At 46.9% G+C, this 14,040-nt stretch overlaps 1 protein-coding gene across 7 annotated transcripts in view; it reads right to left on the reverse strand.

Annotated features, from left to right (window-relative positions):
* The window catches only part of INPP5D (inositol polyphosphate-5-phosphatase D), a 1,036,816-nt gene that overhangs the window by 456,997 nt on the left and 565,779 nt on the right, over positions 1–14,040 (reverse strand). For all 7 annotated transcript variants that reach the window (XM_069617886.1, XM_069617890.1, XM_069617887.1 and 4 more), the window contains 3 exons: positions 13,610–13,716; positions 12,569–12,671; positions 9,525–9,721 (listed from right to left, as the gene is read on the reverse strand). In XM_069617886.1, coding sequence (XP_069473987.1) covers positions 9,525–9,721; positions 12,569–12,671; positions 13,610–13,716 — 407 coding nt within the window. The remainder of the gene's footprint in view (positions 1–9,524; positions 9,722–12,568; positions 12,672–13,609; positions 13,717–14,040) is intronic.

Here is a 14,040-nt window from a genome sequence, read left to right on the forward strand (position 1 = left end):
TGAACACTCTATAATACTCAGTGGGATCACTCGAAAACATACATTTTAACTTTGCTAAATGTCTCTCAAATATAGCCAGTCTGAGCACATTATTTGTACACTACGTTTTACAACTACAACATTTAGTTATGTGCATATACATTTGCAGTAAGTGAGGTAGTAGTGAGGTTGGTGGAGCACATAGAAAATGACTCGCCACCATACGTGACGGTAGTGGCACATAAGGGGCTTAGACATACACGCATGACAGGTACATTCTCGCGCGTCCTTCACATGAGTCCTCTGTATGGTTACATTCGTCTTCCCTTGCACTCTAGCAGCATTAGTTCGGTTATGGCGCGGGACCATGGGGTGTAAGCTTTTCAAGGGTACACATAACGAATAGTCCCCTGGAGCGCTCTTTTATTGTTAGCACACAACTGCAGTGGTGTGGGTTCTTCATTGCTAATGTCATGTAAGCATGCATTCTACCATGTTTATACATTTTACAGGTTTCCTTAATAGAAGAAGATTTGTGGAGACATGCACGCTTTGCAAGTAGTCTTGGCATTAATATTTGGGAACTTTTGCTTTTATCTGAGGACCGTTTTACAGTTCTCTTTTTCACCCCGGCCTCGCTGGCCAGGTCATGCTAGGAGCAGTGATACACTGCGGAAGGTGAAATGTTACAGTGTTAGTATCTTACACTAGCTCATGTCCGTCTTGTTCGTGGGAACGGGCTCACAGCGGATCTGCCAGGGAGCTGCGGCCACAGGGATAATTGAAACTCTCCGAGGGTGGGGGCCGCGCTACAGTGCGCTGAGCTCACACCATCTTTATTAGACAAAAATGATTTCTGAGGCCTAGCTATATTCAATACGTGTGGGCAATGTCTTCAGCGGGTGAGCCCTCCACCACCTGGGCCCTGGTGGTATGAGGGGACGCCCGATGAGCCATGGTCCTCACCTGGGGAAGGGATGTAGGCAAGGGGGGGTCTTTTGGACCAATCCTCCCCTACAGCACCTTGGCCGTTTGCGCCGTGCAGGCAAGTGTGCGGGAGCGAGGGGCCATCAGGCCCCTCTCATCCTTTACTTCTCAGTAGAAACTCGGACCAAGTGCCTCCAGTAGTGGGTTCGCCCCTTGCCCTTATGTGATGTTAACTTTGGTTGACATTTGCGTAGATGGGACCACTGAGCAGGACACGGGCATCCATTTTTGTACCCCCTTTCCACTCCATCTTGGTGACCAGGCCTCACTGCGCAGAGCACATGGCCCTCACCCTCATTCCCACTCTGACTGGAAAACTCCAGAGGTATTTGCAACAGCTAATAAATGTAACACATCACTCTTCCTCTGAGATCACTGTCCTGCATGTGAACCAGCCTGAACTAAGCACATAGCTCGTTCATCTCCACAAACGTGTCCTTGCCCACGCACCCTCGCCAGTGGAAACTTACTGCCATTCTGACCCTGTGTCCCTGAAAGGTATTCTCTTAATGTGCCAGACCACTGGCCACGCCATGATGCCCACCTAGCAGATCCACAACTAACATTAGACCCCTACTGCAGTATATCGTTGCCTATCAATAACAAATGCCACATACCGGAGATTCTTGTGAGCACAGGCCCACACTTCAAACAGTGTATTATAGTGGTCAAGACCCTTGACCTAAGGCCTGTATAATCCAATGTTAATTGATAGTATAGATATATGTGTGACTTTTATAGAGACATAACCGACTGAAAGACTTTGAACAAGTGTTATTTAGTGCATGCATTATTAAGAATATATTATGTTAGCTTAGATAGTGACCACCCTGCTTCACAGCGACCTGACCTTCACCCATTCGGAGCACAGATGTCTGACATCCATCCTTGAATGGAGACACGCTTGATTCATTTAAAAAATCGAAATTGAAGTTGTTAAAACATATGTGGTGTTTTATTTTGTATCTTATTTTGATGACACAAAAATACAAGACTTTACACATTGTACAGGTCAGGTTGCAGCACAGCGAGAGAAAATCCCCTGTACTGACCGCTGTCACTTGGAAAAGTTTCTCTTATGGCACGAACGGCACAGGCGGGTATTAGTCTTCGAACACGGTGTCCAAGCCTCCCGTGAAGCCACCATGTAAAGGAACGATAGGCCACCAGCCTGTACCACCTGTGAAAAGGAATGAAACAAACTGTTTTTAAATGATCAAGATAAGTTTAATAAACGTTTGTTGTCAATGACAATTCTTGTAACTAATGGCATTCTGCTCGGACAAATGCTATCTAGACACTGCACACTATTGAACGACTTTCATGCGTTACAATGATATGTATATGTAATTTTGGATATAGTAGAAGACCATGAAATAGGAGTGGCATGACAAGCAGAGTATACTTACTCGTTACTCGGATTACGAGGACGAACAGTTGCACGAAGTTCGCGCATAAGCACCATAATTATCCTCAACACGGACCGTGTGAGGCAGGCTGCCCTGAAGTCTGGCAGCTCGGTGATACATTGCGGTCGTGACTCACCTTCCGAAATGTAGGCCACGCATCCCGAGTTTTCACAGCAGCAGCAGTTCTCGTCCACGGTTGGCATTAGCTCGCACCGATTGCATGTGCACCAGGTGAAAACACCGTCCATGTGACTAGGTCCAGTCTCTTCAGTTGTTGAATCGTCCTCCCAACTGCCGTCTGAAGACCCATTGTTTTCGCGTGTTTCCCTTTCCAGTAGTTCCTCCTCGGTATACTCGGGTTCGTACATGTAGGGCATTATTGTAGCCATTGTGTGTTAAACAAACTAAAATAATTTATAGCGGTGGTACTGGTATCTGTTCACACGGGCTACAAGCAACGAAGGTAGCTGACCAGAGCACAGGAACGAGTCACAGAATACTCAAAGTAACACAGAGAAAGGAATGGAATTGAAAATCTGCTGCTGTGTGTTGTGAAACGGTCTGTTTATACTTATTGAGGAAAGAGGCGTCCTGCCATTTCCATGGCGACACGTCATTAGCTGAAGCTCAGCGAATGTTGACATGAGACGTGCTTTGGCATTGTGAAATGGGCGGTACACGTCTGCTGATGACAGGCTCAGGGGCGGGGGATATGATTTAGTGCCGCAAAAGTAGGACAGCCAGGGCGATGCGGCAAGTGATAGGATTATCACAAAACGGCAGCGCTCTGATGGCTGTTTTCGCGTGCGTTTAATGGACGAAAACTCGAGTATGGTTCATAGGAAATGTTTCTAAAATCGAGCGACTTAGGCTAAAAAACACATGGCCGACCCGTAGGGACAATAAACAATTTTGACCAAACCATTCCTTTAAGTGTAACGTCCCTTTATCAAAGTTTTTTAAGTGAATTTCATAGGATTTTACTAGTGCACCCTTAATCTGTGATAAGTTCTAGCACCCCCCAATGTGGCAGATATGCAGTCCACGGGCAGTGCGGTGGTCCGTGGACGTCGAACGGCATTCACAAAGTCCAGAATCATAGGGGAGACCCAAAAAAGTTGTAGCGATTCTGGCCATACTCCTATTACAATACCTGTAATTATTATACACATATTACTACTATGGTGACCATGGCCAGTGGCTACAACCACCACAATAAGATTAACCATATAACAAGTACGTACCACACACTGTCAACTAATAAAACTTACCCTGAACTCCCTGCAATCAAAATGATGTCCGTGGACACCGAAATAGACCGCGGACTCAGCAGCATCTGCAAACCCTTTTTTCCACCTTTAGAAACCGCTCCATATCATCTTTATTCCACTCACCTACCCTTTCTAAACCCTCTTTTCCCCACCAACTAACGTGGACTGCTATGACACCTGTATGCCCTTTTTCTACCCACAAAAATAACCCCATATCATAATTTTTCCACTTCCCCACCCTTCCGAGCCCCTCTTTCCACCACCAAATAACCCAATTTTCCCCACCACAATGCTGGTAAATATGAGGCCCGGCCGCGTAGCGAACAGGGAAGTGAGTTTGCGGACCGAACCCAGATATCACAAATTTATTTTTACCGACTTTTTTGCTGTTCTAAAAAGAACTGCTGGACGGATTTACACCAAATTTACAAAAGCATGCTTTCTGGACCAAGCCACGACTACTGCCACAAATTTGCTGAAAAGCCATCCAGCGGTTTGGGCTGTAGGCCTGATCAACATTTTTTTTCCATTGCGTCTATGGGAAAAACCACACATTTTGGGACCCCACCTATAACTTTGCCCCCCACTGCACAAAATCTCACCAAACTTCAATCTGACAGGTCCATTTATTTGTTTTGCAAAGTTTCGTGAGGATTCGTCCAGGGAGGGCGAAGTTATAAACTGTTCAAAAAGTGCTCTTTCTGTGGGTTGAGCAACTTAACCATAACTACACAGCCGCTACCATTGGCCATGTAATATATATACTCTTGCTTACTATTGGTTTCTTTTAATATTCCAGTTAATATTCCAGTTTTTTTTTTATCTTTTTCTGCTTGCAAGGATAAACGCTGTGTGCATGGTTCACTACAAACAAGCCGTTTGTCTGATCTCCTTGAATAGTGTCTCTCAGAGTGCTCATGCTCTTGGTAGCTGAATGGAGGACACAGTTAACGTTCCTAGGTTGCAGTCAGTTTCACGCCTCCTCCTGCCTCTTGCTGTGCCTTCACTCTGCCCATGCATGCGAGTTTAGAGAATCGGCTGTACTTCACTGTGTGCTGTAAAGATGCGAGGCAGCCCACAAACACCTTCCTTTTTAACTACTAAACTAGATATTATTTACTTTGATGCTGCTGAGCTCCCTCTATGAACTTTATGCAACCTAAATGCGGATGACTTGGTTATCTTGGATATGACCCCGATAGGCCTTCATCGGGCTCAGAAACCCTGACCTATCAATTAATGCAGCCAAATCCAAAATGTTGGTACTTATGTAGGCAGCTCTAAATGGAAAGATTGGCCCTGAACGGACAGAATGTTGAAGTGATAAATCACTTTAAGTATCTGGGCTCCATGCCTCCAAATGGAAGATGGGTCCCGGTAACCATATGAAAGCAAAATTTGTCGCAGCAGTGGCTCGCTGAGGCAGTTTGATCATAAGTTCGGGAGGTTTTCTGCGCTACCATTGATGAAACTCTATAAACAAAAAATGATATCTCGCTTGATATTTGGCGCAGAAGTACAGAAAACCGGTATCCCTTGGTCTAAATTGGAGGCCCTACTGTTGAGGAAGATTTTTGGTTTACCTAATTCCGTGCCTTTGGTTGGAATATTGCATGAATATGGGACGACTCCCAATTCAAATATTTATTGAGTGGGGGAAGTTACAATTGTTTGCAAAAATGTTGTTGCCCCCTGCTTCTTCCTTCTTTGTACACCTGAATGATATGTGATCTAACTGCTCTTGCAGAGTTCTGGATGAATGGGTGGCACAGTGTACTTAAGCCTTAATATCATGTTTTAGCCTGCCACAAACACATCCTTCCAGATTGGGGTTGTTTGACCGAATGTATTTGCCTGTGGTCCATTTGACCTTTCTTTGTATTTTTTGGTCGTTCTGACTGCAAATATATGCAGGGGGAGACCCCCGCAGCCCCCCAAATCCCCTGATATTATTTACTAGCCCAAACCGACCCCCCAGATATACCTGTGGTAAAATCCCCCTCCCTAAATTTGGTCAAATCGACCTCGGGCAAATCATCTGCGGTCAACTTGGGTAATACCCATCCTTCCCACTTGTATGTCCCCCCTTGCTCATCCAATCTGAATCCTCTTACACTTGCCACCACTTCCTGAATGTCCGCAGTCGCATCCTTCCTAGCAGTCGCTCACACTCCTTATCATCACCCACAATATCTCTCTCCAATGGCAACTTAGATGGACGCTCTGCTTCAACGTTTAGCTTCTCTGGCAAGAAGACCACAATGCACTTCATCAGCCAATCCAGCTGATCTCGCAGCCTGGTTATCGCCACACAACCATCTGAAACAATGACTTGTGGCTTGTGATCGGTTCTCAGTGTGACCCTGACCCCCCTCCAAGATAATGGTCGCAAGATCAGAAACTGGCTGAGTCTCCACTCATGCACAGAAATAAATGTATGAGCACATCTTCAATATGATTTAGGGAGATGAACTTCAGCCGCCTGACCTCTACACTGTATGTGACTAGTTGTTTGGTGGTGGGTATCTCTTTGGTTACATGTGTGCTATGCCTGTTGCCGCTGCATACGCTCAATCAATTCATTGAAAATAAAAAAGGCAACGTTTTTTCACCTTCAATGCCTAGTGTATTTTAAGATTTCCGGACAGTTGACCGTGGCAAGGAGATGAGTGATGTGTGTTCCTCATGTGGTGCTGAGGAAAAGATTGTTAAGGCAAGTGAATGGCCTTTAGGAATTTCTGGCACCAGAAGCTTAGTAACACAAGATGTTTGCCGGCACCCTCTGGAATGGGAAGTTGAAACATAATTAAGAATTGTTTTGCTTGTTTTCTGTGTGGCATGAATTGTGCTCTCTGTTGCGATGCACGACAAACTGGTGCAGCTCAATTCATAAAGGGCAGCTGGATGTGTGCCTCTTAGAAGCGCACATTCAGATGCCATTTTTCACTCCCTTTGCGCGCCTTCGTGCCAATACGTGGGCGCATCCTGAATCCCCAAATGGGAAGCACTTTGAATCGCATAACAATCAATGACATTGCCCTGCACCTGGTTGGACTAGACACGGCAGAAAGCAAATGCACGAGAGACTCCTTTCTGATACGTTTCATGCATTTTCCTTTAAGTGAGAGATCAGCTGTGTGAATCGCTACTCTCCCACTTACATCTGTAGCGTAAAAGCGAGGAGAGAAAAGCATTTTTCTTTTTGCAACATTTCACAGTGGCAGGCCCTTACAGAGCGTGGGTGCTGGTGCCTTTACGACATTAAGTGTCAGGTGTGCGTTCCCGACACTGATATATTCAAGGGGGACAGCTAGCACATCTTTTTGTGCTGCTGCTGCCCAGCCCCTTGAAAGTATTGGTCACCTTAGAGAATAAGGGGGCCTGCACATTTCTGAAATGAATGCAAATGTAAAAAGTGCATTCTATCTGGCCATTGGACGGGGCTATCCCCAGGAGCCTTGAAGCATATACTTTGTCCAGATAGAGGTTATATCTTTAAAGGGATGTTTTCAGTTATTATCAGAAATAGGTGAGAAATCAGGCAAGATGCCCACATGGCAATGCTGCGAACAGTGAACAGGACACCTCTGATTGGCTGAAATTAAGCTTGGCTGATAGACATTAGTGCTTTAACAGCTAGGACATGCATTATCACACATTAAGAGACTGAGCTTTTAACGTGTGAAGTTTGGAGAGGTATGGCACTGGAGGAGACATTTTGTATTTTAGTATGGGTACGTTGGCCAAATGTTTTAAACCGTGCCAAGTGTGGGTTGAATATACGGGACATTGTTGTGGCTTCTTCTTCAAAAGTGACAATGATGTGGGTTGTGATTTTGTACTCAAATACAATTCTTTTTTTTCCGTTTAATTTTCAATATCACATCTCAGAACCAAGCCCCTTTTTGGGTGTGGCGCCATAGCTTGGGAAATGGTGTTTATTGGTCCCTATAGAGACAGTATGGGACTGGATGCATCACAGTGAGCGGACAATGGAAACAAGCCGCGGCAGTATAGATCATGGGTCTGCAACCTGTGGCTCTCCAGATGGCTCGAACCATGACTCCCATGATCCTGCATCATTGATTACAGTGGCTAGGGCTGATGGGAGTTGTAATCCAGACCACCTGGAGAGCCAAATGTTGCAGACCCCTGGTCTAGAATCTTACCAAAAACAAGGGCTATAGACCAATTCACACCTATGCAGCAGCGTGAAAGTCAGAGGCTCCTGAGAAGTGCGGCACAGCTACATTGTCCCGATGGCAGACCCAAGTAGCTACTCCATTCATGAGTCCCACCCACAGTTGTTTGTTGTTGCTGTTTATTTTGCTTCTATAGCACTTCACGCCAGAGCGCTTTACAATCATTTATGAAGGTACATACAGTGACATGCTGACATAAATTAACAGAAAGAAAGAGAAATCCAGAAAAAGAATGGAAGAAGACCATATAGGAAGAAACGCAATGATGAACCAGAAAAACTGAACAAATGAAGTTCCAGCAATAATGTAAACATGCAGTCAAGGATATGGGTTGTTTGACCTAAAAAACTTGACCTACTGACAATTTTCCTGAATTCTTTTGGTCTAATTTATTTTGACCTACTACGGAGGGAGACCCCCTGCACCTCCCCTACTTTCCCCCACCTCAACCTATTCCCTTACCCCACCACACAACTATTTTAAGCTACACTATCAGCTAAGGAGCAAAATAAAATGTAAAATAGAGTTGTTCCCAGAGTTGATGGCACATATCCCCAGCAGCAACACCGCCAGCACGCACATAAATACGGGCACTGGTTCACAGGGAGCAGCACAGGTCATTTTTCACACAGTAATTGAGGGAAGAACCAATTCACATCACTGCCTACAGCGCACTGGCCCATGGGGACACCAGCTCTAAAGTAGAACTAAAAGGGGATGGGGGCTCCCGCAAGGATTGTACCATCATCCGGGTCCCCGAATAGCAGTATGTGCCAGCAAGCATTAATATGTGGCGAGGGGCCGACCACAGAAGAGAGGGGAAAGAGAGGGATCCGGCACCGAGCGGCTTGGTAGCGACATTGCCAGGGGCTGCCGCTTAGTACTGGGAGTCCTCAGGTGTGCAGCGTCTTGGGCGCGGATGTCCTATAAGAAGGGGAGTGGGGCGGTGCTCCATCCTCTTTGTTCTGATGCGCCCCGAGACTCAGCACTGGCCCTTGAAATTGGTGTTATTCCCACCAACCCACTCTTAAGTTTAGGGTTAGGACCGGTGAGTGAGTGGGAGTGGTAGATTTAGCACATTGCACTGAATGTATTCTGGTCCCAGACTATTGGGAACACTGGTAGAGAGATTTTCCACCCAGTTGGGGTCCGAGGCTCGGCACTCTATGGTGAAGCAGTCATGGCAGGTGCTTACCTAACGGTGCTTAACTGGTAGCCACACAGGGGTAGAGAGATTGGGGCTGGGGGATTGGTTGGTTCACGGGGGTGACCGTGCCGCCTCAGGACTGTTCTGAGGGCATGGGCGGTGTTCGGAGATTGACAGGGCCACTCCCCCAAGCATAATTAGTGGATGGATGGAATTTGGATGATGAGTATGTTTGATGCCATTCACTACTGTTGGATTTTTTTTATAAATGAGGCATAATGCCTTCCAAAGTAATGAATGTGTCCAGTCTCACCTCGGCCTTGCCACCTGCGTCACCCATTGGCACAGCCGTACCCTGTGGTAACATCGGGGGACACCATTGGCTTTCAAGTAGCAGCTAGATCTGAGGTGGGTCTGGGTGACAAGGGCCGCACAGGCATGGCAGACTCTGGGGCTTCACCCTAGTGCGACCTCAGAAGCAGGATGACACTGAGTCATATTACGCATAGCATCACTAGTGTCCACTTACCAGTTTTAAGTCTGTGCCGTGGATATCTCGCAGCGAGTGCAGCAAGATGTCAACCCACTCTTTCTCACTCAGGGGGTCCTCTTGAGTGCCAATCACGTAGATGTCATGCTCAATGCAGTCGGCACTGTCATCTCGCGTCTTCCCTTGTCCTTTGCAGAGGAACCAGGAGGTGATATTCTTGGGGGGCGGAGCATCGCCTAAAAGCAGCAACACATAAGGCAATGCAATGAACATGGTGCAGAAACCATAGCAAGTAACTCAGGGAGTTGCCCCCCATTTTCCACCCAGTACCTGGACATTTTGCAAATTACTTTTTATCATATTGTCTGGTGTTGCTCGGGGTCATTTTAGGTACTTCTTTGGCCCTGGCACAGACATTTGGTTGCCCCCTTCATGGAACATTTCGTTTTTAATTAAGGGCAGAAATTGCTTTTTCTATGACGCAATCCCCAAGAGCGTTGTTCTGGGGCAAGGAGAAGAGTTTCCCCAGGGAATGGCCAGGGGTGGTGGTGTCTGTTCACACAGACATGTTGATATAATGCTGCATTCTATAATCCCATTCCAGCCAGGGTACATTATAATGTCCTGTTATGCAGAAGTGGGAGAAGGAAAGAGCCGCTCTACTAGAGGTCAGCAAGCCTCACCTTCAAGTTCAGATTCAATGGACGCACTTGTGCAGGAAATCATTGTAGAATATGAATTAATTGTTTACAGGATCATCAACAGCAAGGTTTAACTATAGGGAGGATTGACCTGAAAAGGCCACGAGTTGGGCAGTAGACCTTAAATACGGCAGTAATGCTATTACCACCACATTTAAGGGCTGGCCCAATCTCGAGTTGGGTGGTAAATTGGAGTTTTACCTCCAGGAGAAAGCTGGAGCTAAAAATGTCCAGTTGCCACTTGTTTTCACCACAATTACCACTGGCACAATTACCACTGGTGGTAATAGCACCCTCCAACCCCATTAGGTCCTATAGACCCAATGGGGAATGAGCAATAACCGCCCAACTGCTACTCGTGATCCGCCGCTAATAGCGCCGGACAAATAGCAGTAACGCTATTTGCGCTGGAGGCATCCCGGCTGTCACGAGGCGACAGGAAGTACTGGAAGAAGGATGGTTGTGTTCTACTTTAATAACGCCTTCGATATTTTTCATAGAGAGAAGATTCAAACACAAACTGAGCAGCCTTGGAATGGGAGCCAGTGTTGGAATGGGGGCCAGTGTGGTAATGCAGGCTAGGAGTTTGCTGCTTGCCATGAAGCAAGGAGTGCAGGGAATGGAGCAAGGAAAAATAGGTAAAAAGTGAAATAAACCCGTTTGAAGGTAAGTGGATTCTAGAACCAATTGCAAATTGCATACTACCAGGAAGAAGGTTGATACACAGAGGCATGTCAGAAAAAGTCCAATGAGCCCATAGTGGGCTTTGGAGAGGCAGGGCAGCAGTGCAGGCAGGGGAAAGGTGACCGTGGTAAGATGGGGAACTGGATTGGAGGGGGCAGCTGAGTGGGTACTTGGGATACGGAAGAGGGGAGACCCACCACAAAGCAGAGAGGAGGAGGGGCAGGAGCACAGAGTGGCATTTCAGAGGGTGGAATTCAGCGGGCGACCCTCTGCACCGTCGCCCTTTTGCAAGCAATCTGGACACCGACATCCTGTAGAACTGGAGTTGTGATGTGACTCTGAGGCTCAAATATGGCTCGAATGTTGTTGCAGTTATGCACAACATAATATTGAGCTCGAAGAGGAGATGTGAGATTGGGCCTGATAGAGGAGGAGGGAGAAAGTGATGGAGATGTGCGGGGGATCGCTCTATTTACATTTGAGGTTCCATGGCCACCCTCAAATGCAAGTTGGGCGTACTACTCAAAAAAACCTTGTACACCTGAATAAAGGGGATGCGGCAGGCAAATGAATTCGGACAGTAAGCACATGTTTGATCATTGTGTGGGTGCACTATTTTAAGAGCTGATTTCACAGCATTTATTATGCTTTACAAAAAACATTTTCAAGCCTCCTCAGTAGAAGACACCCAGCCTTCTAACAATATCGCTTGGAAGTGCGTCAAGGATACTTAAGATTTTTAACACGAATTAAAATGTAAACGGTCTTGCCTAGGGACACAAACATTACGACCCAGGCGGTAAGTTACCGCCTGGGCCGTGACTTTACCACCATGGCGTAAACTACGTTTACGCCATGGTGGTTGGCGGACTTACCGCCCCATTCCGACCTAGGCGGGGCGGTAAGTCCCCAATCCCCATTTACCCTTCCCCATTCCCATTTTTGCCCCATAGGGCATAATGGGAGTGGGGAAGGCGTTAATTACGCCACCGTAAATTACGGTGGCGTAATTAACTCCATGGTCCCTTAGCGCCATGGATTTTAACACCCGCTAAAAGCAGGTGTTAAAAGCGCCATGGCGCTAAGGGACCTCGTAATTGGCGGTAAGGGGTCGGCGCAGCTAACGCTGGCGTTAACCCCTTACCGCCAGGGTCGTAATGAGGCCCAAAGTCCTTCAGATGTCTCTGTGTGTTATACTTGGAGTGTAGCTCCAAAGGGTGTGGCATACCTATGTGAAGGTTTTGGCGTGGCGCGAGCTTCCCAATAGATTCTAGGTGAGGCTGTAATAAGGCTGGGGGTTTCTGAACGGTGGTGCTTCTAGAGTGGTGAGACGTGCCTTGCCTCGTGTCTCCAGGCCAGGACGATGGTATAGTCCTGCCGCATCGAGGCCAGGGTTGTGAGATAACTGGAGATTTTCAAGTGTGCAGTGGTGCATTTAGGCCAAGGTGTGGTTTTACTGGTGCTTTCCAAAAGTCTGCTATCTCCAACCTAGGGTTGTGGTGCGACGCAAGACTCTTAAGAGACACCAGACCTCAAGAGGTTTCCAAGGGTGTGGTGCATTGAAGCAGCAATATAAGCAGACATTTTCCAAGTGTTTGCCGTCCCTGTCAGACTGCGCTTGCTCCCTATGGCTTGGTTGCTTGTTGGTCAGCATTGTGATTGGATAGAACTTGGAGCGCGCAAGACAACGGATCTTACCCATGTTCCAGCTTCCGATGAAGATGGTGAGCATGTCGGGCTCCGGCTGCTCCGAGTGCTTGTTTTTCAACTGCTGAAGAAGCTGGCAAAAGCCCTCCCTCTTCTGCGGGTGGAAAGATGGAACATGAGTGAACAGTGGCTGCTTGCCCAACCTCTACAACCACACGCTTTCTTTACTATCGTATCAATGCAACCCAGGACCTCTTTTGGTTTTGGCATGCCGACAGGCACTTTCACAATAAAATGTAGTTTAGTGCATGATTAGATTTAACCCCTTGTGGTCGGGTTCTGCTATTAATGATAATTCTGCAGTCCAATGTGGGGCATAAACGTGAAGGGAAAATGTTTTCTTGAATTAAGAACTCTCCCACTCTTTTACCCGAACCACAACATACTCAAGCCATCTTTTTAACACACCCATCACTTTCCCACCTATCTCCTTTAATTACATGATATGATAGGTTATTTATGACAGCCTTAATACCCAGAGGTTTCTAAGCGCAGACCCGGGGATAGCACGTTGCCCCTGAGCTATCCTCCAGAGACAATCCAAGCAACCTACCTATTGGCACAAAAGAGCAATACACATCCCGAAACACTCAGTGCCCCCTCCAAATAACCTCCTCAACTTTCCATGTGTGCGTCCTCTTCATATGACCCATTTCTTTATACCATCCCGGTGGTCACCATTTTCCCACTGCATTCTGGAGTTCACCCTTCTTTCTGTTCCTACTTCCATTTGATCCTTTCCCACAAATACATCCTACACCCCATTTCGTCCCATATGTCACCCTTGGTTTTCCTTCACTGCGGGCAGGTGTAGCAGTCTTGCCCCCCTGTCCTCCACCCACACCCCTAGCACATGCCAACATTTGTTGGGCATATCCCACTTGCTTTCTGATTAGTGCCACAGCCTTGCTTGTTATGTGTCATCTCCACCATTCATCGTGGAGTCCCCACCTCACCTGTGGAGGTCGATGCGGCAACGCACCGTGCAGCACTCTCACCTATTGGCCAAGATCCTGTTAACATGGAACGCACCTTGGTGTCGGGGAACACGTACTCTTTCCGCTGTGTCTTCTCCTTCTCTGTCTCAAGTACGATCACCAACTTATTCGGGAACTTCTGTGACTTGATCAGCTGTCGAACTAAAGCGAGATCAACATCACTGACCCCTCTGGTGGTCAAGATATCTCCCCCCTCAACTTGATTCACATGCCACCCATAGTGGGCTCGACTAGTGTCAATGTACAATAGCCATCCTGTAACCAGGCGTGCTTATTGTAAAGAGAAGTAGACGTATGAAACAAGACAGGCAGACCTCACACAGACCAACAAGCGTGTAGTACGGAAACGTAGCCACTGACATGGCAAACTAACACTGATAGCACCTATCTAGTCATGCAGACCCTGAGCTTATGGCACATTGTCTCAAAAGTGGCACATTGAAAGCAAGATAAGGGCTCATTGGT

Source organism: Ambystoma mexicanum, chromosome 10, assembly GCF_040938575.1.
Source record: "Ambystoma mexicanum isolate Mex_15411 chromosome 10, UKY_AmexF1_1, whole genome shotgun sequence".
Lineage (NCBI taxonomy): Eukaryota > Metazoa > Chordata > Amphibia > Caudata > Ambystomatidae > Ambystoma > Ambystoma mexicanum.